The sequence below is a fragment of the Pempheris klunzingeri genome, chromosome 14, assembly GCF_042242105.1.
Source record: "Pempheris klunzingeri isolate RE-2024b chromosome 14, fPemKlu1.hap1, whole genome shotgun sequence".
Classification (NCBI taxonomy): Eukaryota; Metazoa; Chordata; class Actinopteri; order Acropomatiformes; family Pempheridae; genus Pempheris; species Pempheris klunzingeri.
In genome coordinates this window covers 11,830,066-11,856,936 of record NC_092025.1, presented here as the reverse complement: position 1 = coordinate 11,856,936, position 26,871 = coordinate 11,830,066, and the positions used below count along the sequence as shown (strand labels likewise).

General features: G+C 42.1%; 3 protein-coding genes across 4 annotated transcripts; all 3 read left to right on the top strand.

The window, feature by feature from the left end:
* Positions 1–1,158: 1,158 nt before the first annotated feature.
* On the top strand, positions 1,159–12,571 carry dixdc1b (DIX domain containing 1b). 2 transcript variants are annotated; one of them, XM_070844088.1, is made up of 21 exons: positions 1,159–1,370; positions 2,112–2,241; positions 3,298–3,423; positions 3,747–3,978; positions 4,211–4,312; positions 6,295–6,383; positions 6,482–6,585; positions 7,361–7,444; positions 7,766–7,819; positions 7,983–8,033; positions 8,166–8,270; positions 8,386–8,439; positions 8,551–8,622; positions 8,864–8,908; positions 9,034–9,099; positions 9,348–9,497; positions 9,873–9,936; positions 10,023–10,119; positions 10,220–10,328; positions 10,761–10,840; positions 10,923–12,571. In XM_070844088.1, the coding sequence occupies exons 1-21, from the start codon at positions 1,308–1,310 to the stop codon at positions 10,930–10,932; spliced, it is 1,887 nt and encodes a 628-aa protein (XP_070700189.1). In that variant the 5' UTR covers positions 1,159–1,307; the 3' UTR covers positions 10,933–12,571. The 2 variants fall into 2 exon arrangements, with proteins under 2 accessions (XP_070700189.1, XP_070700188.1); XM_070844087.1 differs by having other exon boundaries at positions 6,289–6,383.
* A 386-nt stretch (positions 12,572–12,957) lies between these two features.
* On the top strand, positions 12,958–20,200 carry dlat (dihydrolipoamide S-acetyltransferase (E2 component of pyruvate dehydrogenase complex)). Its single transcript, XM_070843400.1, has 14 exons — positions 12,958–13,359; positions 14,252–14,353; positions 14,439–14,563; positions 14,897–15,059; positions 16,095–16,221; positions 16,432–16,613; positions 16,750–16,891; positions 17,016–17,083; positions 17,520–17,633; positions 17,969–18,076; positions 18,187–18,305; positions 18,677–18,839; positions 18,933–19,069; positions 19,163–20,200. The coding sequence occupies exons 1-14, from the start codon at positions 13,105–13,107 to the stop codon at positions 19,290–19,292; spliced, it is 1,935 nt and encodes a 644-aa protein (XP_070699501.1). The 5' UTR covers positions 12,958–13,104; the 3' UTR covers positions 19,293–20,200.
* A 756-nt stretch (positions 20,201–20,956) lies between these two features.
* LOC139213370 (immunoglobulin superfamily member 11) lies at positions 20,957–26,871 on the top strand. Its single transcript, XM_070844048.1, has 8 exons — positions 20,957–20,966; positions 21,052–21,117; positions 23,659–23,813; positions 24,174–24,240; positions 24,343–24,474; positions 25,523–25,678; positions 26,340–26,462; positions 26,669–26,871. Exons 1-8 carry the CDS (start codon positions 20,957–20,959, stop codon positions 26,869–26,871), a joined length of 912 nt encoding a protein of 303 aa, XP_070700149.1.

Sequence of the window (26,871 nt, the reverse complement as noted above, 5' to 3'; positions counted from 1 at the left end):
CGTATAGAACATTTATAGACTGCTTTGAAACAAAAACACAGACCAGAGATGCTGCTTGTTTTAACAAAAGGTTATTTTTGCAAAATGGGGTACATTCATTCATTTGTGTAAAATACTACAGGCCTCTTAAGAAAAAGAAGAATTCTAAAATTTCAGAAGTTGCATTGTCTGCAGAGGTTAGTCAGTCTCCTCTGTTAGATCCAAGTCCTTCACACATTTAACGAGGGGCATCCAAATGCTCTCAAATATTTGCTGTTTAGCCTTTCAAATATAAGTTGTCCTCTCTAACGGAAGGCGTGATCGCATCTGTTTTATCCACTGAATAGTGTTTGGTCTGTAAGTCATTTTCCACAACAGCGCAATACATGTTTTGGCATAGAGCAAGCTCAGATCTATAAATGCTTATTCATGTTTACTATAACTATATTTCTCTGGATACACACCCAACAGAAAAAGCTTTGGATTTAGTAAGTTTTTGTTTAGACACAATCTTCTCAAATATAGCTCTTAGGTCTTTCCAGAATTTTGAATTTTTCAGCCTTCCCATGTACAGTGAAACAACTATTGTTTCTGTGCATTTTGTACATATGTCAGGTATGTCTCTGTTACACTGATTTAATCCCACCAGTGTCACATAAATCCGCATTATACCGTTTATACTGAATTCATTTAAGGCGTGTGTTTACCGACCTACTTTGAGCACCTGCGCAAGCATATTCAGATGAATAAGATATCAGCAGGTTGTATCATTTTCTCACGTGATGACTGTAGGGGTTTGGTAAGTGCATTATTTTGATTTACTTTAACAACATTTCTGAGCTGGAAGTACTTGAGGAGAACAAGCTCCACAAAGGACATCATAACATCAGAGTCTGTCATGTAAAGGTCTTGTAAAAACGTACATAAATGTAAAAGTCTCATATTGTGAATACTGAATCTGCTGGTTCTGGTTCAAAAAGACTGATTAGCCTATGGCATGTTTATTTCACCTCAAACATTATTTTTGCCAAAGAGACTCTCATGTGGATATGCAGTTTTTACATTATACATCCCGGAAGTGTTGGTCAAGTGTGCTTTTACTCTGAAAGCTGCCACCGGAAGTCACGTGTGTCTGTGATCTGGCTGACTTGACGCCGGTCAGAGTAACGGTGGCCGTTTCCTCCGGTCCCCCAACTGTTTGGGTTTGTTGACGGTAGCCGGAGTAGTTAGTAACGGGGCTCTGCTCGTCGTTTAAAGCGAGCCGTGTGAGGGGCTCAGTGCAGCTAGCTGGCTAGCTAGCTCGCTTAAATGGGTTTTCGGGTGAAAAGATGATCGCCTCACTTTCTAGAGGAAGTTTGCTGGATGAGGTTCTCCATGGGGGCTTTAATGAGGTAACGTTTGCCCAGCGTTACTAACTCTGTGTTATACCAGCTAACTAAATTAAGTTAGCTCAGCCGTAATTTAGCAAGCGGAAGCCAGTTACATTTGCTAACCATCAAACAGTCGGATAGATTAACCATTAAGTGCCTCAACTTTAGGTAAAAATAACCAAATTCACCGGGTTCCCCGACTAAATGTATGGTAATATGTATGCTAGGTTAGCTAACGTTAATTAGGACCAAAAACGTGATTTCTGCGGTTTGATCAGTGGGTTTAACACGCTATCAATAAGTGTAAGGTTGTCAGGAAGTAAGACTACCAGGTGGCTTTAGTGTGGTTTTTTAAAAAAAAGACCACAAACAAACCAAAGATGATAAGGAGGAAGGTGATTAGTGAAAGGATCTCTGTTGTGTCCAGACCGGGATGCTTTCTTTGTCATGTATCCCGGACAACGGGCTGTCACGTGACTGAAGGGGACCGGTAAAGGTGTGGACTAACAGGGGAAACAGGCTGAACCGAGTCACTGTGGACTGAACACCAACTAATATGACTGACCTCCACAGCAAAACTAAAATTTAATAGGCAGTGGGACTATAGACTGCCCCTGCCCCCTCTGTCCTGCCCCAACATAATAAACAAAGGGACTCATTTGTTATGCCATGGTCTCAGCCTTATTTGGCCCCCACTCCTAAGCTGTGTGTGTGTGTGTGTGTGTTTGTTGGATTTGCGTGCACCGGATTGATGAATTGCAGCAGCAGCTGGCAGCGTATGTTTCCTGGGTGAACTCTCAGCTGAAGAGGAAGCCAGGCCTGAAGCCCATCACAGACCTCAGGCACGACCTACAGGACGGGGTGGTGCTCACACAACTAATAGAGATAGTTGGTAAATACACAAATGCATGTTTACCGCATACACACATATGGCTCACATGGTGTAGTGATACTGGAGGGAGAATATGAGAAAATGTTGGTGTCAGGACATCAACCTCTTTTTAAATTAAAAAAATAGTTTATTTGTTATTGTATTGTTGGGCACCTGATTGTACCTGCACAACCAGCTGACCAATAAGATAAGATAAGATATCCCTTTATTAGTCCCACTACGGGGACATTTACAATGCCACAGCACACACAAGGAGATATAAAAACATATGCACAGCTACGGTAGAAAAAATAGAAACCTTATGTAGTACAAATGGGAGATATTTCAGAATATTGCACATTGTGAGGAGAGGTAAAGAGATGAATAAATATATTGCACAGAGTGGGGTTGCTCTGAATAAGTCCTTATTTACATGCTAATAATGTTTAGTGACGACTGCCTGAGATAAAGACACTTTGTTGATCTAATTCTTTTAACTTAAAGAATAGTCCCCTTTTTCTTTCTAAATTTGGTCATTTATGTTTGAATGTTATAGATAGATAGATAGATAGATAGATAGATAGATAGATAGATAGATAGATAGATAGGAAATTGTATGACATGAAAGTATTTGGGGTTTCTGCATCTGTACCGCTGTTACAGTTTGCTAGGCCTAAACCTTTTCATTCCTACATTACGCAAAGATTTTTAAATTAATTTCCTGTCATCCAGGCGCAAATTTTAAAGAGAACCACAAACTTATTGTGACAAACTTACTGCAGCTGAGCTTTTGATGCTACAACATTATGTGCAATACTGCAGTATTAGTTGATAATATCTCAAGAAATTACTGTTTTAGCAGATTGTATTGTTCCACTTTTCTTGGTTGGTAAGCATTGAAGTGATCGACTACAAACCAGAATTTATCCAGTTTAAGATAATTGTGCAGTGGTGCCAACTATGAAATTATGTTATTGTTATTCCTGTGTAGTCCTCATATTATTCTCATATGCTGCTGATGGAAACACGTTTTTTCTCTCTCTCTTCCTCTCTCTCAAATCTCATTCAAATCGGCAGCTGGGGAAGTGCTGGAGGGAGTGTTTGCTGCCCCGCAAAACAAAGAGGAAAGCAGGAAGAATGTGGAGCAAGTCTTGCAGTTCATTTCCTCCAGACACATACGCATGCCACACATATCCGCAAGAGGTAAATCACAGAGAATTATGGGATTTCCGGCTCTTCTCTTTCTCCTCGTATCGAGAGCAGGTGCTGCTCTGGTTGCTGACCCTGTGCTGTAGTCAGAAGATTTAATCGATTCCAAACCTTTAAGCACATAAAAATTGTATGTTGTCATTGTTTTAGATATGTTATATTTCCATGTGCATGAGATCTTTGTTTTACACCAGAATGTATGCAGTCAAAAAAAATCCTTTTGTCATGGTTTCCGTTATGAAACTGCTATCTTGGCATCCCAAGTTAATGCCGTTTAATTCATTGTTGAGGGACATATGTTCCCCTTCTGCCTGCAGATATTGTCGATGGTAATCTGAAATCTGTGATGAGGATAATTCTGGCGCTGGCTGCCCATTTCAAACCCTCGGCCAATCACAGGGCTGCCTCCGGAAGTGGGAGAGGTTTGACGAGAGGCTCTGCCGGCCACAACCCTCTCTCCACTGTCGCACTAGCACAAGGTGCCGCTGCCACACTCGCATCGGCGAGACTCGATGCCTCACAGCCTGCACGTGCCATACGTATCCACAGGTATGCTGGCCACTGTAACCATAAACAAAGACACAAACCCCTGTCGGTATCTCTCTCTGTGAAATCCAAATGTTCTCTGCCGTAGCAGTCGTCGTGTTAGATACATGTGTGGTGTTTGCTGTCCTCTGGTGGACAACTCCTGAAATCAGTCTTGTCTCCACATATTTGGCAGGAAATCTGTATGCCAGTTGTTATTCATAGGTCAATAACAGTTTACTTTGTCATCCTCCAGTGGCTGGGGTTTAGATGCGGAAAAGAATGTGTGTGTCCGTGCACTGGTTGAGCAGTATGAAAGGGGAGCTCCGGATGAGCAGGACAATCCCCAGCCTAGCAGGTAATCTGCTTTTACATGAGCTCAGGTTTCTCATGATAATCAAACAATCATGCAGTGAATCATTGAATTTAGTGGTTGGAATTTAAAACGAGATAAAGCAGCACAGCAGTCTGTTTTTGTGTCCTTCTCAAATGCATCTCAAACATTTCACCTCTCATACATTTAGAATTAGAAACCGACGTGATGAAGGACAGTTATGATGCTTATTTCTCACCACATGTATAGTGTCAAATAAACATTTGGAAACTCTCTCAGAGGTTTGAAACACTTTAATGCTCATTATGGCCTGGTTCATGTTATGAGGCTGTGTCATTTTAAATAATGCAGGGCTGTAATAAAAGGATGAATAAATTATAGCATGTCGGCATAGCTGGCCTAAATTCATCAAGGAGGTTGCTGCAGTTTAGTGGCCTACATATAAATGGTACAATTATGTAATTAAACTTGCTATTTGTGCATCTCGTATTTTTTCTGTATTTATTTTTACATTAGACTGTGCAACTCAGTGTTGGGGAGAAAACAAACCCCACTTTGTTGCCATTCACACTGTACAGTTTTGCCAGAAGTCAGCTTTATGTAAGTTTTCTTACATCTGCCATGTTTAACACCACAACAGTAGACTACATTCTGTTTATCTGTGTTTATCTGTGTGTGCTTGTGTGTGTCTCAATGCCTGACGGAGCATATGACTTTGGCTTTAGCGCTCCAAACTTGTGTGTGTGTGTGTGTGTGTATGCACGCACGCGCGTTTGTGGTGGTTCACAGACATTTGAGAGCACACAGGCAGATGATAGAAAAAAAGGAATAGTAAGTCTTTATCCTCTCAAATCACATGTCTGGTAAAAAATTATGCTCCCCGGTGTTTTATTTTCAACATTTATTTGTGTGTCTTGTAATGTTTGTGCAGCTGTGTGTTTGTGAGTGTGTGTATGTGTTTATAAAGAAGGCCATGCATTGATTATTTGTAGATCGATTTAAAAACATTTGAGAAACAGAGATTCAAGAGAGCTACAACAGCCCGATGCTGCCATCACGCATGTAGCTTAGTTAATGATGCTGAACAGCATCTGTTGCATTGGTTGCCATGACGGCTAGCTGGAGGGTGAGCGGTGTGTCAGAGAGCGGAAGATCACACACTGTCATGAGTTTGTAGAGATGCTGATGTCAGAGACCCACATGCAGGGTGGCACTCAGACTCTGTGGAAGTGTTGGAAATGCACAGTTTAAACCACCTGTAGCCCAACATGGGGGGGACGCAGATTAAATGGTAAGACCAGACACTGTTATACAGTGTGTGTGTGTGTGTGTGTGTGTGTGTGTATTCCTGTGCAAGTCCGTGCCAGTTTATGCTTTTTTACCACAACCATAACAATTCTATAGTGCTACTATGCAACGTGTAAAGAGACTGTAAATGAAGTGTAACATCTGTATGCACCGAGCAGCTTGTAAGAGCTTTGATTTGCAAAGGCATGCAAGGATTACGGGCTTCTCTTGGCAAATTAGGGTTAGTGAAAATGTGAGTCACTCTCAATGTATTGCTACCTCCCGTCTGTCTCCTTTCCTCTCTAATAAGCCCCCCGTCCAAACATGCGTCAGACTTTTAACAATAGGAGCTTCAGCTGCAGAGGGTTGTTAAAGAATCACTGTGTGTTTAACCGCTTTCATTATTACATTCTTCATTTACTTTGATTGTGGTGTCTTTGTTTCCTTTCACTACGGTGTCTGCTGATGGGGCTTCAGTGGGACATGTTTGCAGAGGGGCAGTGTTGCTTTGTTTGTTACTTAAAAATTTAGGAACATGCTATATTATACTACAAATATATTACAACGAACTGAGACGTTACCCTGCCAGGTCTCACAGCGTACTATACTTACTCTGCGTGTTTGTATGTGTTTTTGCTGATAAGTGTTGACATGCACACATGCCCGTGCTTCTCTGGAATGAATTCATTAATCAGTGTTTTGTCCTTCTCGAGCCTCAGCTCCGTCAGTCCGCTATCATCACCAAGACCGCCACAGAGCAGCCACTCAGACAGACAGCAGGAAGACCTCCAACAACAGGAGATCAGCGGTGGGTTCTGTCCCGCCATTTGATCAGTAAACCCCCTTGTGATTTATCACTGGGCACGAGTAACACTGCGTTGTGTGTGTGCTTCTTTGTGCTTGTAGCCGAGCCATCTCGTGTCGTAGTGGAGACGGCGTGGGAGGATTCCCTCAGTGAAACTTTGGAGAAAGACGTGCAGGAGACACGTAAAATGGTGTCTGCTTTACAGGTACATGAATACTGAGGTTTAAGTTTGACTCCTCCTTTTGAAGAATCACACTGTTAAAAGACTAAATTATTGCTGGCTAATGAAAAGTGATTCTGAACACTTGATTTTAAATTCCTCACTACAAACCTTTGGCTTTAACTACAAGGCCTTTTGTTTTGTTTTTCCTGACTTCCATATTGAAGTTGAAGTGCTGAGTGTATTTTTTTTTCTCAAATCAAGACAGTTCAATTATTGAAGATACTGGATATAGACTTGGCAAATAAAAAGAAAATTCCAATACTACTATTACTGCTACTGCTACTACTGCTACTACTACTAATAGTAATAATAATAATAACAATAATAATAATAATCATCATTTGGTCATATTAGCATGGTATTCCTCAGCTTTTAAGATCTGTCTTTAAAGAACTGTGTGTGTGGGGGGGGGCATTGCAGAGACCAAGGTTCAACTCCTGCAGTAGTTCTGCTTTAAATGGGTCAGAACACACTTTGCAGTGATTTTAGCTACAGAAGCTGGTGCTGTCATGTCTGCGGTGCTTCGCTGTGGACTCCTACTGGTTTTTAGCAGCACCTGTGCAGAACACAATATTTTTGAGCTATTTCAATGCTGTGCTTACTATTCGACATGCTCGCACCCACACTGCAGGCATCAGACCCACACTGCAGGCATCAGACAACCTACCAGCTTTAACTGGTCCGAGCTCTCTGAACCCAGCGACTTCACTCCAGAGTACAAACTGGTGTCACATGATACACCCTTTGTGTTTTTAAGGCCTTGCTCCTGCATGGTTCGCTGCCCGAGGACGAACAAGATGTGTCTCTGAGTTTGGACCAAGGCAACGCTAAACAACAACTGGTAGTGATAGTTTCTCCCTTTATTTTTTAGTTTTTCATTCTTATTTGAAATCTTCATTTATTTTTTGGTCTTTCTCTGTCTGCTCTCTCTCTCTCTCTCTCTCTCTCTCTCTCTCTCTCTCTCTCTGTCACACTCTTCTTTGCTCTGTTTCACGGGCTGATTGTGTTCAGCGTAGATCACATTTCTTTTTCTTAACTGTGTGTGTGTGTGTGTGTGTGTGTGTGTGTGTGTGTGTGTCAGAGGGTGACACGGGTATCAGTTTCCCTTCTTTCTGCATCCATTGTGGTTCTTACACACATCCCTTTTTCTTTCTCCACCCAGGTAGTCATTCGCAGTCGTTTGGATCAGAGTATGGAGGAGGCTCAGGAGCTTAAGGTAAATAATTTGTTTTCTTTTTAGATTGTCAATATGTCTTTTTCTTCTTGTGTTAGGACCTAAGACACACTTGTCTTATTACTGAGAGACAGACATCTGACGTCTGAAATGCACACTGTGATTAATATTTAATTCAGAGTGTGTTGTTTGCTGTTTGCTTTAGAGGGAACTTTTGCGCTGTAAGCAGGAGATGAGAAACTTGCAGGGAGTCAAGGTATCACAAAGCCATATCTGTAGTTAATCATCATATTGTTGTTGTTGAATTATTGTTGAATACCCTATGAATTGTCTTGTAGGAAAATTGCAGACTAAGATATTGACTCTCTGTTGGTTTTTAAATGTGCAGGACGCCCAGCAGCAAAGGCTGTGCACTCAGGAAGCATCGATACTGCAGATGAAGCAAGAGCTTCTCAGAAGCAGCATGACGAAGGATGAACTCAACAATCAGAACGTACGAAGTAGTCACATATATATGTTAGTTTTTATTACAGTGAATGTAAATCTTCAAGACACTGCCTTAAAATGTCTATCAGGAGGTAATATACAGAATGTAAAATATGTTATAGGCAGAGCTACATTGGAAGCTGGAGGAATGTAACAGGCTGTGGGGCGAATGCAAGGTGAGGCACTCTAATCCTTCGCTTGCTGTAACTAATTTGAATCGTCTTCACTTTCTGTTTACTGCCCTAAATAACAAACGTTACTTTTTGTCTTTGCGTGGTTGGGTGCAGAAGGAGACCACACAGAAGGACAGACTACTGCAGCAACTCAAGCACAAGCTTGACGAAAGCCAAAAAAAGCAGGTATGTTGGTCTGTTTGCTTGTTTTGCAGGTTTTTTAACTTAAACCTTTATCACCAAATTAACAAAAGCTAACTTTCATGCAGAAGAATATGCTCAAAGCATAAATGTAAAATTTGCTTAAGTTCCCCCTTCACTTATCCCATAAATTAGCCACTTTAATAATCCCAGACATGGACTGTGTGTATTTAGCTGGTTAATATTAGTGTGTGTTTTGAGGTCTGACTATGTGTCTTTTTGACAGAGTGAATTTCAAAGGGAGTTGGAGCATAAAAACAGCCTGCTGCAGGTAGTTCTGTTTCTTTACTGATTCTTTCTGCCCTAAAATCAGTTTTCAGGTTTCATATCCAGTCTGCAGCAGTCAGTCAGTAATTCAGAGATGCATTGCACAGCTGACACTGTTGCTTTTTTCAGATTCCCACCGACACAGAAAACAATGGATATTCTTACTCTGGAAATCCAACTCCCTCTATGTCAGGCGTAAGTATTATCCCGCTGTCAGCGGGATTATTTATATTGTTCTGCATGTAAGGGTGCTAACAAAGCATCACGCAGCTATACGCTCGCATCTGCTTGTAGTATTTAGGCTACATACTGTAATTTGACCACATGAAAAAGTAAAGCCCCCATTCAATAAAGAAAAAAAGATGAGACAGAATGTGCTTAACATGAACAAAAACCAGCACTTTAGTACTTTGAACAAACACACAGCTGTTTTTGCATGTCAGCAGGCAGAGGAGGTTCAGCTGCTCAGAGATGCACTCAGGAGTTTGAGGAACAACTTCCGAGACCACGACCCGCAGCACCATACACTGGACACCCTGGAGCAGGGCATCGTGTCGCTCATCGACAGACTGCATGTTCTGCATACACACAGGGTACAAACGTAACCCACCCAAGCCTTACAAACAAATTTCTCTGTCAGAAAAACTGGAGGACTTTGTGATTCAAACTGAATAAAAAAGAGCAGCTTAAATGTTTGCCCCCTTTTGTGGGTAAGCAGCCAAAGCCGCATGATGTTACCTGAACTGAAATCAGCCCTAGACTTGTAAGCTGCTGACGTGCTGTATCATCAGATGATGGCCTGATAAACATCTGATTTGACCGTGTAATTAATTGATGAGTGAGCGCCAATGAAAGAGTATTGTATAAAATTGATTTATACCGTAAAGTCTCTTTGATATTATTACTTTTGACAACATGTAGAGTTTTCAAATCACGAGGGCCTGTCAACATTTGTCCAAATACTGCAGGGAAGGGGGAAATCTCCAAGACGCAAAGGTCAACACACAGACTCGGACACCTGGCCTTGCACAAGTAAGTTGTTCCACCTTGTGCTCTCCAAATACACATGTGCAGAATATTCATGCTCATACTAACTATGTTTCTGTTGCTCATTACAGAAATTTGTCAACCCCACAGTAGCCCATCTGCCTCCACTAAAATCCTTTATTTTACTGGAAATTCCCCAACACCTTCCTTGATCAGTATACCGAAGAGGTTAGTGTGTGTGCGTGCGTGTGTCCGTGTGTGTATTTTCTCTCTAAAACATTAGAATATGTTGCAAATGACGAGTGAGTGTCTTCTTCACATTGGACAGGCTGGGTGAGGTGACTCTTAAGGATGTTAAGGCAGCTGTGGATCGACAGGGAAACTTCAGGTACCACTTCAAGGCTCTGGACCCCGAGTTTGGCACCGTGAAGGAAGAGGTAGGAGAAGGCAATAAAATGAAAACTGTAATATTAACTTTGGTGCACACTCCTGACAGAACGGAAACTCTGTGTTTGGGGGCGAAAGTTATTGTGGTTAATACAGTAAATACTCCGACTGTAGGAACTGACCTGCTTCGTGCTACACTCTAAAAGATGAGAGATGAAATCCATAGTTCTTCTTCTGTGCAAAACTGTGTTCCAATACACATATGGGATGTAAATGTAGTTATAAGATAAGATAAGATATTCCTTTATTTATTCCACAATGGGGAAATTTCAAGTCAGCAGCAGTTCTGATTCACACATACAAGATACAGTTCACACATACAAAGAAAGGGAATAAAAAATAAAAAATATATATATGTTTACATGTACAGTATATAGGGTAAGAGCACAGGAGTCAAGATAAGATCCTTTCTGTCTGTGCAGGTATTCCTGGATGGAGCAATAATTCCAGGCTGGGAAGGAAAAATAGTTGCCTGGGTAGAGGAGGACCGTGGTGAGGAAAGGTAAGCACAGGTTAATTTTGTATCTGCGTCTTTGATTTTCTGACCCTCATTTGTGAGCAATGATTTATCTTTTGTGTCTTAGGCCGTTGTAGGTCCAAGCTGAGGGGCCACAGTGCTCTTTGCTCCTGGTTACTCTGATCCCAGAGGCCCATCCAAACAACTGCTCAGAAAAGAGGCACAAGTGGACACTTGTAGAGATTCAGACTACTAGCGAAATACTGTAAGGTTCGTCAGCAGGAGATTTGGGCCGATCAGCTGGTACCAACCCACACTGACAGCACTACTCGATCTGGAAACAGTGTAAATCTGTAACTGATGTGTAGAATATCGTAAAGCTTAGTGCCTTACAAAGGAAGGCTGTTTCCATTGTGTGCTCATTATTGTCAGGCTGTAACGTCAAAACTGGACTCAACAGTCAGCAGAAACATTATTTTGAACTAACAGTCCCTAAAACAACAGTGGTGGTGTTTTTTTTATCTGTTTTATGACCAGAGGTTTGTAGTGAGGGAAAAAAACAAATTTTTGAGTGTTCAGTATCACTTTTCATTCCTTGTACAACAATGCAGTCTTAAAAGAAATACGACTAGATTACATGTTAGAAATCTGTGTTATCCAGTGACCCTTTAGTCCAGGGACATTTCAGTCTTAATTGTGAATGTGAAGTGAAAATACAGTATTATCCACCATAGTAAGTAATAGGAAAATTACTGGGTTAAAAATCCACTTTTCTGATACTAATGTGTCAAGGAGACGCTGACCAGATACTGTCTTCTATTGCCGTTACTAGACTTTGTATTAATTACATAAAACAGAGATATCCAAACAGATTAATCTGGTGCAAAAAGAAAAAGAGGAACACTTGTATCTGTACTTCAGATTCATCAGTTTCACTCAACAGGACCTACATCCAGATGTGGGTTTCAACATCTGTAGCACACCAACACGGACGTAAACAGACCTGCTGTCAGTGAAAAGAAACCATGCTGGAACTCGTTCGTGTTCATGTAGAAATGCAGGCGAACGGCACTGTTATTTTGTTTAGCTCATGACATTGTTTTGTACATCTGTGTAAAATATTTTCAACATAGTCTAAAATGTTTGAAGTATGTGTCTTTTATTTGCTTGAAGAGAGATTCTTGTGAGGTGAGAACACCTCCGCTCCTGTAGAAAGACGCTGTGGATGTCAGTTCAGTATCAGAGATTTAAAGGAGGAAATGGATCATCTCACTATTTATAGTTTGTATGGTGTGTGTGTGTGTGTGTGTGTGTGTGTGTGTGTGTATGTGTGCATGTGTGACATCAGGATGGACCTTTGACACCTAAATGCCAGGAGAACAGAGGTTAGAGTTGTCCTACTTGATGTAGTGAAATGCTCAGCTCTCGGTGTTCAGATACCTTCGAGTCGTGTCTGAAACTGGCTGTCTCTCTCTCTCTCTCTCTCTCTCTCTCTCTCTCTCTCTCACACACACATTTTCCTCCACTCTGCCTCTTTCTTCCCGTCTGGGATCAATGTGTTTGCCTTCACTAACAAGCCAACGGACATATGCATCATTCTTCTTTTTAACATGTTTGAATGCCATAACTGCCTGAACTGTAAAATGTACAATATGCTGGTGACATGGTTGTTTAGCATTTGTTTTGTTTACTGAAATTTTTACAAAATATGGATCCAGTGCGTTAAAACATTAAATTCTTTGTTGAATGTTAGAAAGACGGATGGTTAAAAATAAAACCTGAGTTATGTTTTTCAAAGCCCAAGGTTTTCAAATGATTGACTGATTTGCATTACAATATACTGTAAGTAACCATCAGACAATGTGGAATAAGATTGAACTGAACTGTCTATTATGGGCAGTTTTATTAACTGTCCATGTTATACCGCCACCATGTGGTCACTGGTGTAACTGCAGCAAATTATAACTGCAGCTTTGGACTCCAGCCTTTGAACTTTACTCTTATTCTTATTTAATTGGTTTTGGTTATTTTTTGGTGTCATTTGGGGTGGTGGTGTTTATTTGGTACTAGGTGATTTAAATCTGAGCGGTGGCCTTTTACGACACCTCTTTCCAAGTGACGGCAGGACGAGGGGAGGAGCCGTAAAGCGTCGTGTTTTGGACTGGAGGAGGTCATTAGAAAGTGAGGAGAGAGAGTGGGTACGGGCTGGTCCTCCGGGCACAGAGACATCGGTACCAGCGTATGTCTGATGCCGGTCTGAGACAAATACATTATTCATCAGCTCTGTGTAGTGTTTCACCTGCTGCGAAATGCTTCGTCTGATCCTGCGGCTCCGGCCGTCCGCCGGGCTCCCGTGTCCCCGTGCCCTCCCGGCCGGGCCTGCTGCGCTCGGCTCCCGCTCCGTGCCCGGAACCCGCGGTCTGAGGCGGCTCCACTGCGGAGCGGCGTCCCGAACCGCGAGCCTGGGCTCCGGCCTGCCCCACAGAGGGGTCCTGCTGCGGTGTCCCCCGCTGACGGGCAGCTGTCAGAGCAAACGCCTGTACAGCCTGCCGCCGCACCAGAAGGTAACGTTACCGGACCGCTGACAGGTTGCTATAGCACCGACGTTACTGCTAGCGTGACCTCCCTACCGTTAGCTAGCATTAGGTAGCTAGCAGGAAGAAAACTGCCCCTCATTTGAAGGGTAAATCCGGATGCTGCATGAGTTTTTAACCGTGGAGCCAACTCTGCAAACACTGTGCTATTTGTGTATCTATGAAACATTAATTTAATATAATTTGGCATTTGACTGTATTAAATGAGCTTCAGATGCACTCAGGCATGAGGCACAAAGTGTCCCCATGTCCCAGTAAAGTCACCACACAAGTGTTTAATGTGATTTAATGCCTCTGCAGCAGTGAAGACACAGCTGTAGACCACAGCTGATTCTGTGGCTGTGCTGCACCCAAATGGTGGATGACAGGAGGTCCCTGTCCAAACAGAGGGGCCTGTTTCAAAAACAAATAAAATCACCTGACTTTCACTTTCACAATAAAGCCCCAGATAACTCAATTTTGCCCTCCATATTTGTCATTTCCATGAGTGACTTGAAGTGAATAAAGTTTTCTATTAACGTCAGCATGCATAATAATAATGTATTCTGAGTTTGATGCTGTTTATTGTATTGAATTGAAGAGAACTGCTCACAAGTGGAAAAATTAAAACAAATAATTCTGGATGTGATTGGGAGCCCTTCCTCTAGCCTATATGTGTCTCTCCACTGGTTGAATGTGTGAATATCTGCTATCAGATGTTGCGCAGCCTTGAAAACCTCTGTAAAACATCACAGATGCGGTGAGGTGCAGCTGTATGAGGCTCATGTATTGAGCACAGGAATGAGGTGAGGATGGTGCACCTGACAGCTGCCACCTTCTCCTCCATTATTGACCCAGCTGGGATTTGTTTTCTGATCATCAGGTGGAGCTTCCTGCGCTGTCACCCACCATGCAGACAGGAACAATCGCTCGCTGGGAGAAGAAGGAGGGAGAAAAAATCGCGGAGGGTGACCTTATAGCTGAGGTTAGGAGCTGCGTCTGTGTCTGTGTTCGTGTTATTGTAGAAAGTGACCGCTTTACCTTTGAAAAAAATGTTTCTATCATTGTAGGTGGAGACCGATAAGGCCACTGTAGGTTTTGAGATGCTGGAGGAGTGTTACCTGGCAAAGATCCTGGTTCCTGAGGGGACCAGAGATGTCACCGTGGGAGCAGTAATCTGCATTACAGTTGACAGGTGAGTGTCTGTCCTCTGACAATGTAAAATTCACTACAGCAGGTGTTTACAGAGTAAAACAGGTGTCTGCTTCATGTTAGTCTGCAGTAGTGCTCTCCTAAATCTGAAGCCTTGCTTTCCCACATCTCCTGTCACCTCACATCTGTTTACACGCTGTTGCTTTTCCAGTGAGGAATATGGCTTTAACTAAACTACATTTTGACATTTCTTTTCTCACTTTTAGAGCATTTAGTAGTTCTCAGCATGTCGCCCGGTTTTGTACCTTTAGTCCAGATGTGGTTGAGCTTTGTGTTAATATATGTCTAATAAATGGGTGTTTATTGTCCCCTGCAGCCCTGACCTCATCTCAGCCTTCAAGGACGTAACGTTGGACTCAATTAAAGCAGCCGGTGCCGGACCTTCACCAGCTGCATCCGCTACTTCTCCTCCTCCTCCACCTCCTGCTGCTGCTGCTCCTCCTGCAGCCCCGGGCAGCTCTTACCCCACACACATGAAGGTAGGCGTGTTCCTGAGCATGTGTAGGGGACGTTTACAGTCTGAGCTGTTGTGCCTGATGGTCTGTATGTGACAGGATCCTCGTGTGTTTACTGTATTTTAGAGCTGCTGAATTGGAGTCATTTGGTTTGGTTGGAGGTTCTTCAGTTTTATTCAGTTTTAGGGAAGCAAATCAAATAAAACTGCTGCTCTTTAATAGCATTTTTTCTTACTGAAGTTATGCTGTCAAGCTTAACTTTCAATTTGATGCACAACAGGAGCTTCAAGCACTGATTCTTATTGTCTATAATGTGACTGACGATAAAACTGAACGATAAAAAATAATGAAACTGGGAGCCACAATCGCGTGGGTGAAAATCACCCGACGTTAGTGTTCTAGGGTTAAGCTTCAGTGATGTGGTGAGTCTGTGATCTGAAAAGCAAAAATGCAACTTGTATCTCCTGCTTTGCAAAAAGTAAAAATGTTTGCAGTTTATTTCTGGTTGTTTCTGTCAGTCGATTGTAACAGAAGCTGTTAAAAGTAGCTTGCTATCCTGTGTAGCTTTATTGTTTATCATTGTTCTTGTGTTACATCCTGGTTAATTTTATCTTAGATTGTTTATAAATTGTTATTTCCTGTTTCTAGCTTTTTTCCTCAACATCTGCATTGTACAGCACTCTGTGTCTCTGGTTTCGAAAAGGTACTTTATAAATAAGATGTACTAATTTACTTCTACTACTACGTCTTCTCCTGAGGGCTCTCATGTCATCTCACATCCAGCTCTCCAGGTTGTCATTGTCGCCAAGAATAGAAACACTATTTATTAAAGTCTGTATTACATTTGGGAAGGAAAGCTGATTTTATCATTTAATCAGAGAGATTATTAGATTAGATTAGATTATTATTAGATTATTAGATCATTAGAAGCTACGGAGAAGCTTTCATTCTCCGAGGTCGAAGCTGCTCTAACAAACAGGGGACGCTGCAGCTATATATTAGTGCCCTTTAGGGTTTGTGTTGCTCATGTTTGTGTGTGTGTGTGTGTGTGTGTTGCAGATCACACTTCCTGCCCTCTCTCCCACCATGACGATGGGGACAGTGCAGCGCTGGGAGAAGAAGGTCGGAGAGAAGCTGAGTGAAGGAGATCTGTTGGCTGAGATCGAGACTGACAAGGCGACTATCGGTAAACCCAAACTGACTCTGACACCTCAGTCCTCACACGTTTGCTCTGTTTGCTCTTATCATGCCATGTGTGATGTCGGTGTTCCACATCAGAAATGATAAATTGTGGAGAAAAAAAAAACTTGCCACAGCCGTCACATATCCTGAATTAACAGCCTGACAGGAAAAGCTCACCCCGCTCATCGTGTCTCTGTCATGTGTTTGTGTGAAGGCTTTGAGGTGCAGGAGGAGGGATATTTAGCTAAAATCATGGTGCCAGAGGGAACTCGGGACGTTCCCCTGGGAAAGCCGCTCTGCATCATTGTAGAGAAAGAAAGCGACATTGCTGCCTTCAAGGATTATGTAGAGACTGGAGTGGCAGAGGTTTCCACACCACCTCCCCCGCCAGCACCGGTGAGACACACGTAAAGCTCTTACTTTAAATATAGGTCCACATTGTACTCAAATTCTCACAAAAAAACTTACTAACTTTGGCCTCTATTTAGTTCTAAGAGTTCTAGTTCTACAAGCGTTTGTGTTTATGTTTCAGGCTGCAGCTCCGGCTGCTGCAGCACCCAGCCCTGCTCCCGCCGCCGCTGCCCCTGCAGCACCCAGGAAGGGTCGTATGTTTGCCAGCCCACTCGCCAAGAAACTCGCTGCTGACAAAGGAATTGACCTGGCACAGATCAGCGGTAAGTGAGCAAAACACAGGTACTCACTAAGATCCGTATGGGTGGAAGGGTCGAGAGTGTTTATTTAGTTAAATGCTAAACCCAGAGCTTGAATATACTGTACATTGAGCTGTTTTGTGTTTAGGCTCTGGTCCAGATGGACGCATCACGAGGAAAGACATTGACAGCTTTGTTCCACCAAAAGCTGCACCTGTAAGTGGAGCTGACACTTTTCTTTATCCATCAGTAATACATGTTTTATTCTGTGTGAAAATATGTAACAACTTTATTTGATTGATGCTGAAACAATTTATTGTTTATTTGAATTATCATTATGTCATTGCTTTTTCTTCTGCTCTGGTTTTGGTTGGTTGGACAAATGAGGAATTTGAAACCTTGAGCTTTGTGAAATTGTGAATAATAATTTTCACTTTTTTAGACCTATTGAAAGGTTTCATTTCATTGGGAATTTGTCATTTTATACATCCAGATGTTACAATAAGCTTAAAGGCTTTGCTCATCAAGTCCATCCCTGCAAAATAATTATATTTATTATATTTCTAATTAACATTTTGGTGTCATACTGTCTGCGCATCAAGGTTTTGTTTTAATTTGTTTTAAATGCAAATGAAATCTTTTCTGTTGGCAGGTCGTAGCTGCTACTCCCACTCCAGCTGCAGCTCCAGCTGCTCCTGCACCTGCCGCAGCTCCTGCTGCACCGGCTGGGACCTTCACAGACATCCCTATCAGCAACATCCGCAAGGTGAGCACATACACACACACACACACACACACACACCCACACCCACACACCTGACTTAGGTGATCCAATGTGTTCAATTCCGACTTCTTCTCCTTAACAAACTCCTGACAGCAGCCGGGTGTGATTCATGACACGTGCTGGCGTACAGAATGCTGTGAACCAAACGTCCAGAGGGGCTTTCAGAGTGTCGCTCCGTTATCTTTAACCTGTGCTACCGCATTTTGCCCTGAAGACGGGCACTCGCACATTTATCAACACAAAATCCGACTACACCTCATTGCTGTCCGTGATGAATTATGGATTAAAGCTGAAGTGCATACGCGTCTCTCCCACAGGTCATCGCTCAGAGGTTGTTGCAGTCGAAGCAAACTATCCCCCACTATTATCTGTCTGTAGATGTCAACATGGACCAAGTGCTCGAGCTTCGGAAAGAACTCAATGCTGTGAGTTTTTCTTTTTTTTCTTGTAAACAGACATTTAACCGACAGAAAACGTTTGAACTAAGAAAAATTATTTCCCGTGACTAATAAACGTCCTCGCTTCCTCTCTGCAGGAAGTGAAAGCCCAGAATATCAAGCTTAGTGTGAATGACTTCATCATCAAAGCCAGCGCTCTGGCCTGCCTCAAGGTTCCTGAGTGTAACTCCTCTTGGTTGGACACGGTCATCCGCCAGTGAGTAAACACATATCAAAACAGACATATTCAAACACAAGGAAATGTACTTTATCTACAAAGAGACAATATTTGCTGGTTACTGTATGGTGGAACCAAAGGGATTATTCGGTGGTGTGCTCAGTCTTTAAAAGCAAAAAATAGACTAAGAGAGGAGGGAGTGCAATAGAGAAACAACAGTATTGTTAGAGTTGAATTAAATTGTGGCTTTTTTCTAAGATATTGGTCTTTAAAGGTGTAGTTGCACTATTGTGCCAGTAGAGGGCACTCACTGTACAGACATTTTTCAGCTTGTTTTCAGTTTAAGAACAGAGTCACGTTGACCAAATTCCTGTGCCATCATCAGCATTGATTTATGAAAATCTTTCCAGGAACCATGTGGTGGACGTGAGTGTAGCAGTGAGCACAGCCAGCGGTCTCATCACGCCCATAGTGTTTAACGCCCACACCAAAGGTCTCGCTGCCATCAGCTCCGATGTGTCGGCTCTCGCTGCCAAAGCAAGAGACGGCAAACTGCAGCCACATGAGTTCCAGGTACAACACATCATCTGACCCTTTATCTTACTCTTTATCTAGTGAACCTGCTAATTGAAAATGTCCTCATCAGTGTGTGTTTTTTTCCGCCAGGGAGGTACATTCACAATCTCTAATTTGGGGATGTTTGGCATCAAGAACTTCTCGGCGATAATCAACCCTCCTCAGTCCTGTATCCTCGCCATCGGAGGCTCAGAGAAACGGCTGATGCCAGCTGATAATGAGAAGGGGTGAGTGTCACGACTGCTCTACTATAACAAGCTGGACGTACTGCATTTCTAAAGATTCAGATCTAACGCAGTGTTCGCTCTGGGTTTTTTCAGGTTCGACGTAGCCAGCATGATGTCTGTGACAATGAGCTGCGACCACCGGGTGGTGGACGGAGCGGTCGGTGCTCAGTGGCTCGCAGAGTTCCGCAAGTTCCTGGAGAAACCCGTCACCATGCTGTTGTGATTGGACTGTACTGCCGTTAAACTGCAGCAACAGGCCGAGGCCTCTCACTGAAGTGGTCCCATTGATCTAAACCGGTCTGGACCCTCCTCTGATTGGCCGGCCTGCCACCAGGTCACTCCCAGTTAGGGGGGGAAGAGGCAGAACCCACTCTGCTTATCTGTCTTGCTGTCTTTTTCTCTTCTCGCTCTCTCACTCATCCTCTATTTATTACGAGCCCCAACCGGTAAAGACCAGATTTAGGAATAATTTATCCTAGAATAGAAACTGGCCATATGTCACTTAAACATCGGTAATGTTTTACAAAGGGAAGTGTTACATGTCCAACCGGTGAGACTGTTTATCCCAAAACTTGCGCGTGTGTGTTTCTTCCCACTTTCATCTGTGATTTTGTGTGAATGTGATAAAGACTACAGGAAGTGCAGCTAACTGTGGGTTCCAGTCTTTTGAGTTAACGGTCGTCACAGAGTCCAGATCTACACACACACACAAACACTCACACACACACAAACCTGTTCCTATTCAGTGGCCACACACAAACACACACAACTGAAAGTGTGTTTTCTGTGGGTTGATGCTACAGTGTAAATATTCTTCACTGTGGGATGAACACGGTGATGTGTGTACATATACATGGTGGTGAGCTGTTTGGTTGAAATAACTGAGCCTTAATGAGGCCTCACTATAATTTAATATCTGTAGAGTACAGTCCCGGACGCTAACAAAGGTTGTTAAAGGAAGTACTGTTCTGAAAGGTTTTGCCAATTCTCTCCTCAGTTGGGATGTTTTCATTTTCTAGTCTCAGAGTAAAACACGTACCTTTGAGATATTCTGTGTTTCACTGCTGGAACGCACAAAGCCGGTGCTGGGTGTTATTTGTTGTTTGAATAAATTGGGAGAAGTAAACATTATGCCATAGACTCTGGTTTGGGTTTTTACAGTTATATGTTGCTTACAATTACTTTTATAATTATATAACTTATTGTAAGGGGTCAATTAAAGCAGCTACTACTGACCTACTTCATCCTTTTATTTTATTAGTGCTGCCAACAACATGGAAAAAGAAGAGATGTAAGCTTCTACTCAACCTTCTCTCCGTGTGTTTTCTCATATATTTGAATCAGCTGTCATTGCGGACTCATGACCACACATGCAATATAAAATCTGCAGCACCTGGATACAGGTTCAAACTGCCTTTTTATTCATGAACATTTTCTTGTTTTGGATCGAAGGGTTGTCTTAATCTTTTTAGTCCCTTTTTCATATCAGCAACACCTAAGATTAGTGCAGCAAAGTATAGTAACAAGACACAGAAAAGATTAAGATGACAGGAGCCCAAACTAACCAGCTTGTATCAATGGCAGGAAGACTGACCTCTTTGAGGTGACTTGATGAAAGGTCAAGTCTGAAAACTTCAAAAGGTCACGTGTTGCTTTGCTGCTCTCCCCTCAAGAACCCTTTTTTCGGTCCAGTCTGACTTAAATCTTTAGCTTCTGTGATTTGAAGATATGTCACTTTTTTTTCCACAGTTTTCTGCTCACTCAATACGATGCTCATTTGATTTCTTAAATAGCAGTAGTTGACCACTGCTTCCAAACGGCCACATATGACTCCATAACTCCAAAATCATGAAAATACTCACACGTGTAAAAAACAAACCAACACAAATGGGGCTCAGTAAGTCTGACAAATCAGTCGACTGGCCCGCATTTTGGCTTCCTTTGCTTTAACTGTTAGCCAACGCGTGACGTTTGGTTGACAGGTGAAGAGCACGAAACTGGAACACACTGGATGATCCCTGGAGAACTTGGCAGGCAGATCGACTTATGTGAGTCATGAATAACTAACATTTTATGTAAATCCATCAAAAAGCAGCAATGACGGCTTTTTGTTTAGCCCATAGGTCATAACTGTGATGTCCTTATCACCAGATGACTTGCTGCAAGTGTCAAGAACTAATCTTTAAAACATTTCCTCATACCAGTCACAACCTCAGATCTTTGGCTGCCTCTGATCCATGAATCCATGTACACAGATGAGTATAAAGCCAGAGTTTCACCCCCATAGGTTTCAAATATTCACTCTAACTCAGAAAGGCAGACTGTAGCAACCAAGCTTCACAGCAGCTGATTTTACCTCATCAGATCTGTAATTGTTTAACATGGCTTGGAGGAGAACTTTTAAATTAGTTGTTAGTTGACAGTCTTGAAAAAATAACAAGTAGAATCTATTTTTGTTTGATGACACAAGCTGTTAAAGCTGTTGAAGACAAAGAAAAAATAGAAATTAAACGGTAAGAGGGAAAACATGATTGATAACCTCAGGTATATGAAAAATAGGGCTGCAACTCATATCAGTCTGTTTATGTTTTGTATTAATTGATTAGTCAATAAAATACCTTAAATTGGAACGAGCAATTCCTGTTGCTTTCCCGTGCTTGCTTGTTTTTTCCAACCAGCATTTCAAAATTTAAGTTTATTGTATTTACAGTGATATAAAACAGACAAACACATCAAGTCCTCATATTTGAGAAGCTGAAATCAGAAAATAATGGGCAGTTTTGCATGATGAATGATTTAATCAGTTGATTATGGAGAATTACTGTAGATTCTTTTCTCTTTTTTCAGTCTATATAGTCCATTAATCATTCCAGCAATTATAAAACAATTTCATCCTAAAAGTGAGACTAAGACAATGTTTGAAAAAAACAAAACAACGCAGTCCATCTAGAAGATAAAACTTTAATTCATTCATAAGGTGTGAATTTAAGACATGCAGGAGTTTTGCTTGTTGTGGGCTCACTGGGTCTGGTGTGACCAGTCGCTTATGGTGACAGGAAGTCATCAGTCACTTCAGGAAAAACCTGAAGAAATGATTTCTGCTTCCATGGCAACAGAAGCTAACTACCTTGTATCATATACTGTATGTTACCCTGCGGCATTGTGGGATGTTGTCTTATACCTAACAGGTCATGCTTTCTATGGAGCAGCTGCAGTTATTTACGTTACACTAACTAATTAGGCCACAAGCTGACCCATTAAAGATAAAAGTTAATAGGGCTTAATAAAAATCCTCCAGCAGTCACTTTAGTTAAACAAACATATTATTATTTCCCAACAGACAATGAGAGGTGAAAATAAAGGAGGGTGGAGCTGGGTGCATCCATAGACTGTCTATGCTCAATAAATTAATCATGCATGCCTAGTTTTCTGGCCACCAGCTTGAGCGCAGGGGGAGAGAGGGCTGCCTGTCTCCGTGTCTCCTCTCAGTTATGGGTTCTTATGGAAGATGGATGCTCTGGACCCTGTGTGTGTGTTTCACCGCTCTGGAGAATGGTGAGTGTCTGTCTACTGTCTTTTGATAAAAATTCAGTGAGACGAGATAAAAAATATTGGTAAGTCTGTACGCACTGCTACAGCTTATAAGTTATATGAGGAGATGATCTGCAAAATTTCAAGAATTGCTGCTTGTTTTTTGTAATTCATTAGATGAAAAAGAAAAGATATAACTGTATATTCGTTGATGTGATTGTTCTGGTTGTAAGTACAAGGCTGACAGACCCTTATAATCTACAGTGTAGACCTGAAGGTGTAGTGTAGATCCACAGTAACAGTGTTGGAAGCAGACTGTCACGGCTTTGCTTTAAACCACTGGAGTATTTGGACATGTATTGGACTGTGAGGTTTCAGGTTCTTGTTGAAAATCTACTAAAAGTGCTGTAAAAATGAACAATGAAGTTCTTAGAACTAGAAATGGAAGATTTTGTACAAAAAGGGCTTCATCGAACATGTGAGCTCAAGATTTAATTTGCAAAAGCAGCACCTTTTAGATATTACAGTTATATCCAGTCATTTAATAACTGATGTTTCAGAAACCGGTGATCTACATAGAGACAATGTTGTGAATTGACGGTATGTTTTCATGAACACATACCAGTGAAGTGAGCTGTTGTTCCACTCAGTCTGTGACCGGTTTGGCTCACCCTCAAAGCCGTCAAGTGTAATTAACAACTAATATGGACGCTGAATTCCCACACATACACAAAAGGCCTGGGGATGACAGAGAGAGGAGGAGGGGAGTGTTCATTATTCCGGTAATGAAGGACGAGGGGGAGGACAGACTGCACGTCAACAGGGAAACTAGGGAAGTTAGAAGCAGGATTACAGCAATGAAATATGAGAAATATATTAGAATCAGAATCAGCTTTTATTGGCCAAGTATGTGAACACATTCAAGGACTTTGGTTTTTGCACTTCTCTTGTGAAAAGAGAGACAAGAGCAAAAAAGCTGACCAAAGTAAACACACATTAACTTAAGCAAACACATGAGAAATAACTCCTAACCTTTCCTACCTTGATAATCGACACAGTTGCACTGAGGGTGACCATGAGGGAATCCAATCTCAAGGTGGTTCGGGGAGATTTGGTCGTCTTGCCATGCTCCTTCTTCACCTCCAGTCCCCTCTCAAGACTCAACGTGATCTGGACACTGGCTCCCTTCTCCAGTCCAGAAACACCAGTTCAGGTCTGAATCCCAATGAAAGCACACACCTCTGACAGACTCTCTCTGCAGCCTAACAAATTGATCAGATATTTCAGATATATATGATAACCCTCATGGGGTGTATGAGCCTGTAAAACACACATTCCTTAAAAACCTGAACCTGCTGCAAATATTTGATGAGAGAAGTTATTATGTATTTTTAAAACCATTTCTACAACTTTGACTTTGCTGTAGTTTTCTGCAAAAGTACTAGAAGGGAAACTGATACAAACGTCCTCATTAGACCCACAGTAAAGAATCTCCTCCATGAAACACAAGAAGCATGTCCATATTTTTATGGCCTGAAATTACTTATATATTGATGGCTGTTCTCGCTTCCAGGTGATTGTGTACGACCACGGACAGGTGATTGAAGACCCAGCCCTCATCGGCAGGGTCGGTTTTACAGGTATGGACTGTAGTGTTTTGCAAGACGTCTTCATAAAAATACATTTTTAAGGATGAATTTAGAAACTGATGACTTGATTTATTTCATGTAAACCAATTGCAGGTATTCCCTGGAGTGCAGATATTGTCCTGAATGACACACGTGTATCAGACGCTGGTATTTACCGCTGCATGGTCAATAACCCACCAGAGGCAGCAGATCCCGGCATAGGAGAATTAGTGCTCAGTGTCCTGGGTAAGTGTGTCTCATTGAGGATGCGATAGGAACTAAAAACTTATTTGCAATCTTGTTCTTCCGGACACAACTCAAATCTCATGGCCATAGGTGAGGGTTGGACCGTAAATCGAGATCTTTGCCTTCTGGCTCAGGTCCATCTTCACCACACTGGTCTGATACAATATCTGCATTATTGCTGACGAGGCATCAACCCGCCTTCGTCTCACGCTTCATGCTACGCTCACTCATGAACAAGATCCCGAGATACTTAAACTCTTTCCCTCGCCTGGGACAGCAACACAATCCCAACACTGAGGGAGCAATCCACAGTTTTCCTAGCAGAGAACCGTGGCCTTATTCTCATCCTGACTGCTTCACACTCATCTGCAAAAATCCCCCATTGTGTGCTGGAGGTAAAGGCCTGATGAAGTGAAGATCCTGTCCATGAATACCGCAAACAAAATCTGTGACAAAGGACAACTGTGGCAGAGTCCAACACCCACTGAAAACATGTCTGACTTTATACTGAGAATACTGACACAGCTCTCACTTTGGTTTGACTTTTCTCAGCTGCATTAGCATGCTACATTAATTGTGGTAAAAAATTATAAATATTTGTTCCAGAGATTTTTCATGAGGCCAAATAAAATGAGTGAATTTTGAGCGGTGCCTGTTGATAATCCAGACATGAGCGGCAGTAGATTCAACTTTCCTTACAGCTCATTACTCACATTACATCACATGGATGAAAACACACATTTTTCCAGTCAACTATCCCTCTAGACTTCACCGACTTACCCACAAAATTCAAAACTACTTGCAGAGAAGTAGGAGTTGTATAGGCAAAACATCATTTTATTGGAAAGGGAGAAAAATGAGCCGTACTGAAATGTTAGTTTGCGTCTGATGTGCATGTTGACCTCACAGTAAAACATCTGATATGAAATGAAAGAATCTTCAAAACAAACTGTCTCATCAACACATACTGAAATCTACTTGCATCTATTTGTAAGAGTTCCATCGCTTTCCATCCTTTTAGAAATGAATCTCCTGATTCTTTTTGCAGCACCACCTTCGCTGCCTGTGTGCCAGTGGGAAGGAGATATTGATATGGGAGGAAGTGTCACGTTGTCTTGCTCAGTGGCCGAGGGCGTCCCCACTCCAGAGATCCACTGGGATAAACTGAATCCAGAGGAAATTGCACTTCCCATCAATATGGAGGGTCAGTGACACACACACACACACACACACACACACAACGCTCCTGTACATTATATCAAGTGTTTGTCTTCAACCCAAAGGACCCTTTAGCAGAATCAGAATAATTATTTTCAGCATAGTTTTTTATATGACGTATTTTATAGTGTCAGTGTCCAGAAGACTGTTAAAGGAGTATGGAAGTGATTTAGTATTACATTCCCATATATATATATATATTTATATATATTTAAAAAGAATGGTTAGAATTGCATTGGCAGAGGCTGAGATATCCTGATTTTTAGTCCCTTGTATGGTTAAAGTTCAGAAAACTAGAAAAACTGGATCCTACACATCCCATAAAGCAACTAACTGGACACCATCGTTTGGCCCTTTGCCTTTTAAATACCCACATTTTTCAAACTCACGATCTCAGGTTTGTGTTGCAGGCTTTTCAAAAGAAGGTTTCAGCCTCAAGCCCAAACCAACATTACCCCGATGACATCATCAGGGTTATTTTTTTTATTAAACTTGACAAAGCTATTACAGGGCCACTAAGACATAAGACAACTGTTTCCACAGGTTGGACTCCACGTGACTGCTTTAAGCATGTGGCTGTATCTTTATTCTTCATCACATTCTCCCATTAGTTCAATGTCGTTAATATGACACTGTTTCTATCACAGGGGAGCTGTCGGGCTCTGTTCAAATTGTCAATGTGTCATCTCAGACGTCCGGTCTGTATCGCTGCTCAGCCACTAATTTCCTGGGAACGGAAAACTGCTACGTCAATCTGTCCATCTACAGCCGTAAGTGCCTCTTCGTTCGCTCACAATCCTCTCTGCCTTGTCACTGCAGCCACCTAAATTATTTTTATTTTTAATATCAGAACTGCAAGACAAAAGACAGAACAACATGAGGACAACAAAACACTAAATACAGGATATCTAATAAAGGTCTTAGTAATGTTGAATGACCTAAAGGACCTTAAAGGCTGTTTTGTCTGTCTGTGCAGCCCCAGACACTTCCTCAGGCATACTGCAGGGTGTGCTGCTGACCTTGTCCATGAGCTTGGTGTTGCTGGCGCTGCTGATGCTCATGCTGTGGCTCCATCGCACAGGACAGGACGGGAGGTGGAGGGTGGGGAAAGAAGAGGAGGAGGAGTGTTACAATGAGATACGGTACACTCCATCTCTGATGAAGCGCTCCTTTGTTTGA

Bases quoted from the DNA above. Each gene is read 5' to 3' on its own strand.
- dixdc1b (XM_070844087.1), top strand. From the start codon at position 1,308: ATGATCGCCTCACTTTCTAGAGGAAGTTTGCTGGATGAGGTTCTCCAT. The intron at 3,979-4,210 runs GTATGCTGGCCA...GTCATCCTCCAG, and splicing joins CGTGCCATACGTATCCACAG to TGGCTGGGGTTTAGATGCGG. The intron at 4,313-6,288 runs GTAATCTGCTTT...GTCCTTCTCGAG, and splicing joins GACAATCCCCAGCCTAGCAG to CCTCAGCTCCGTCAGTCCGC.
- dlat (XM_070843400.1), top strand. From the start codon at position 13,105: ATGCTTCGTCTGATCCTGCGGCTCCGGCCGTCCGCCGGGCTCCCGTGT. The intron at 18,077-18,186 runs GTGAGTTTTTCT...TCCTCTCTGCAG, and splicing joins TTCGGAAAGAACTCAATGCT to GAAGTGAAAGCCCAGAATAT. The intron at 18,306-18,676 runs GTGAGTAAACAC...AAATCTTTCCAG, and splicing joins TTGGACACGGTCATCCGCCA to GAACCATGTGGTGGACGTGA.
- LOC139213370 (XM_070844048.1), top strand. The intron at 21,118-23,658 runs GTGAGTCATGAA...TAATCGACACAG, and splicing joins TGGCAGGCAGATCGACTTAT to TTGCACTGAGGGTGACCATG. The intron at 26,463-26,668 runs GTAAGTGCCTCT...CTGTCTGTGCAG, and splicing joins CAATCTGTCCATCTACAGCC to CCCCAGACACTTCCTCAGGC.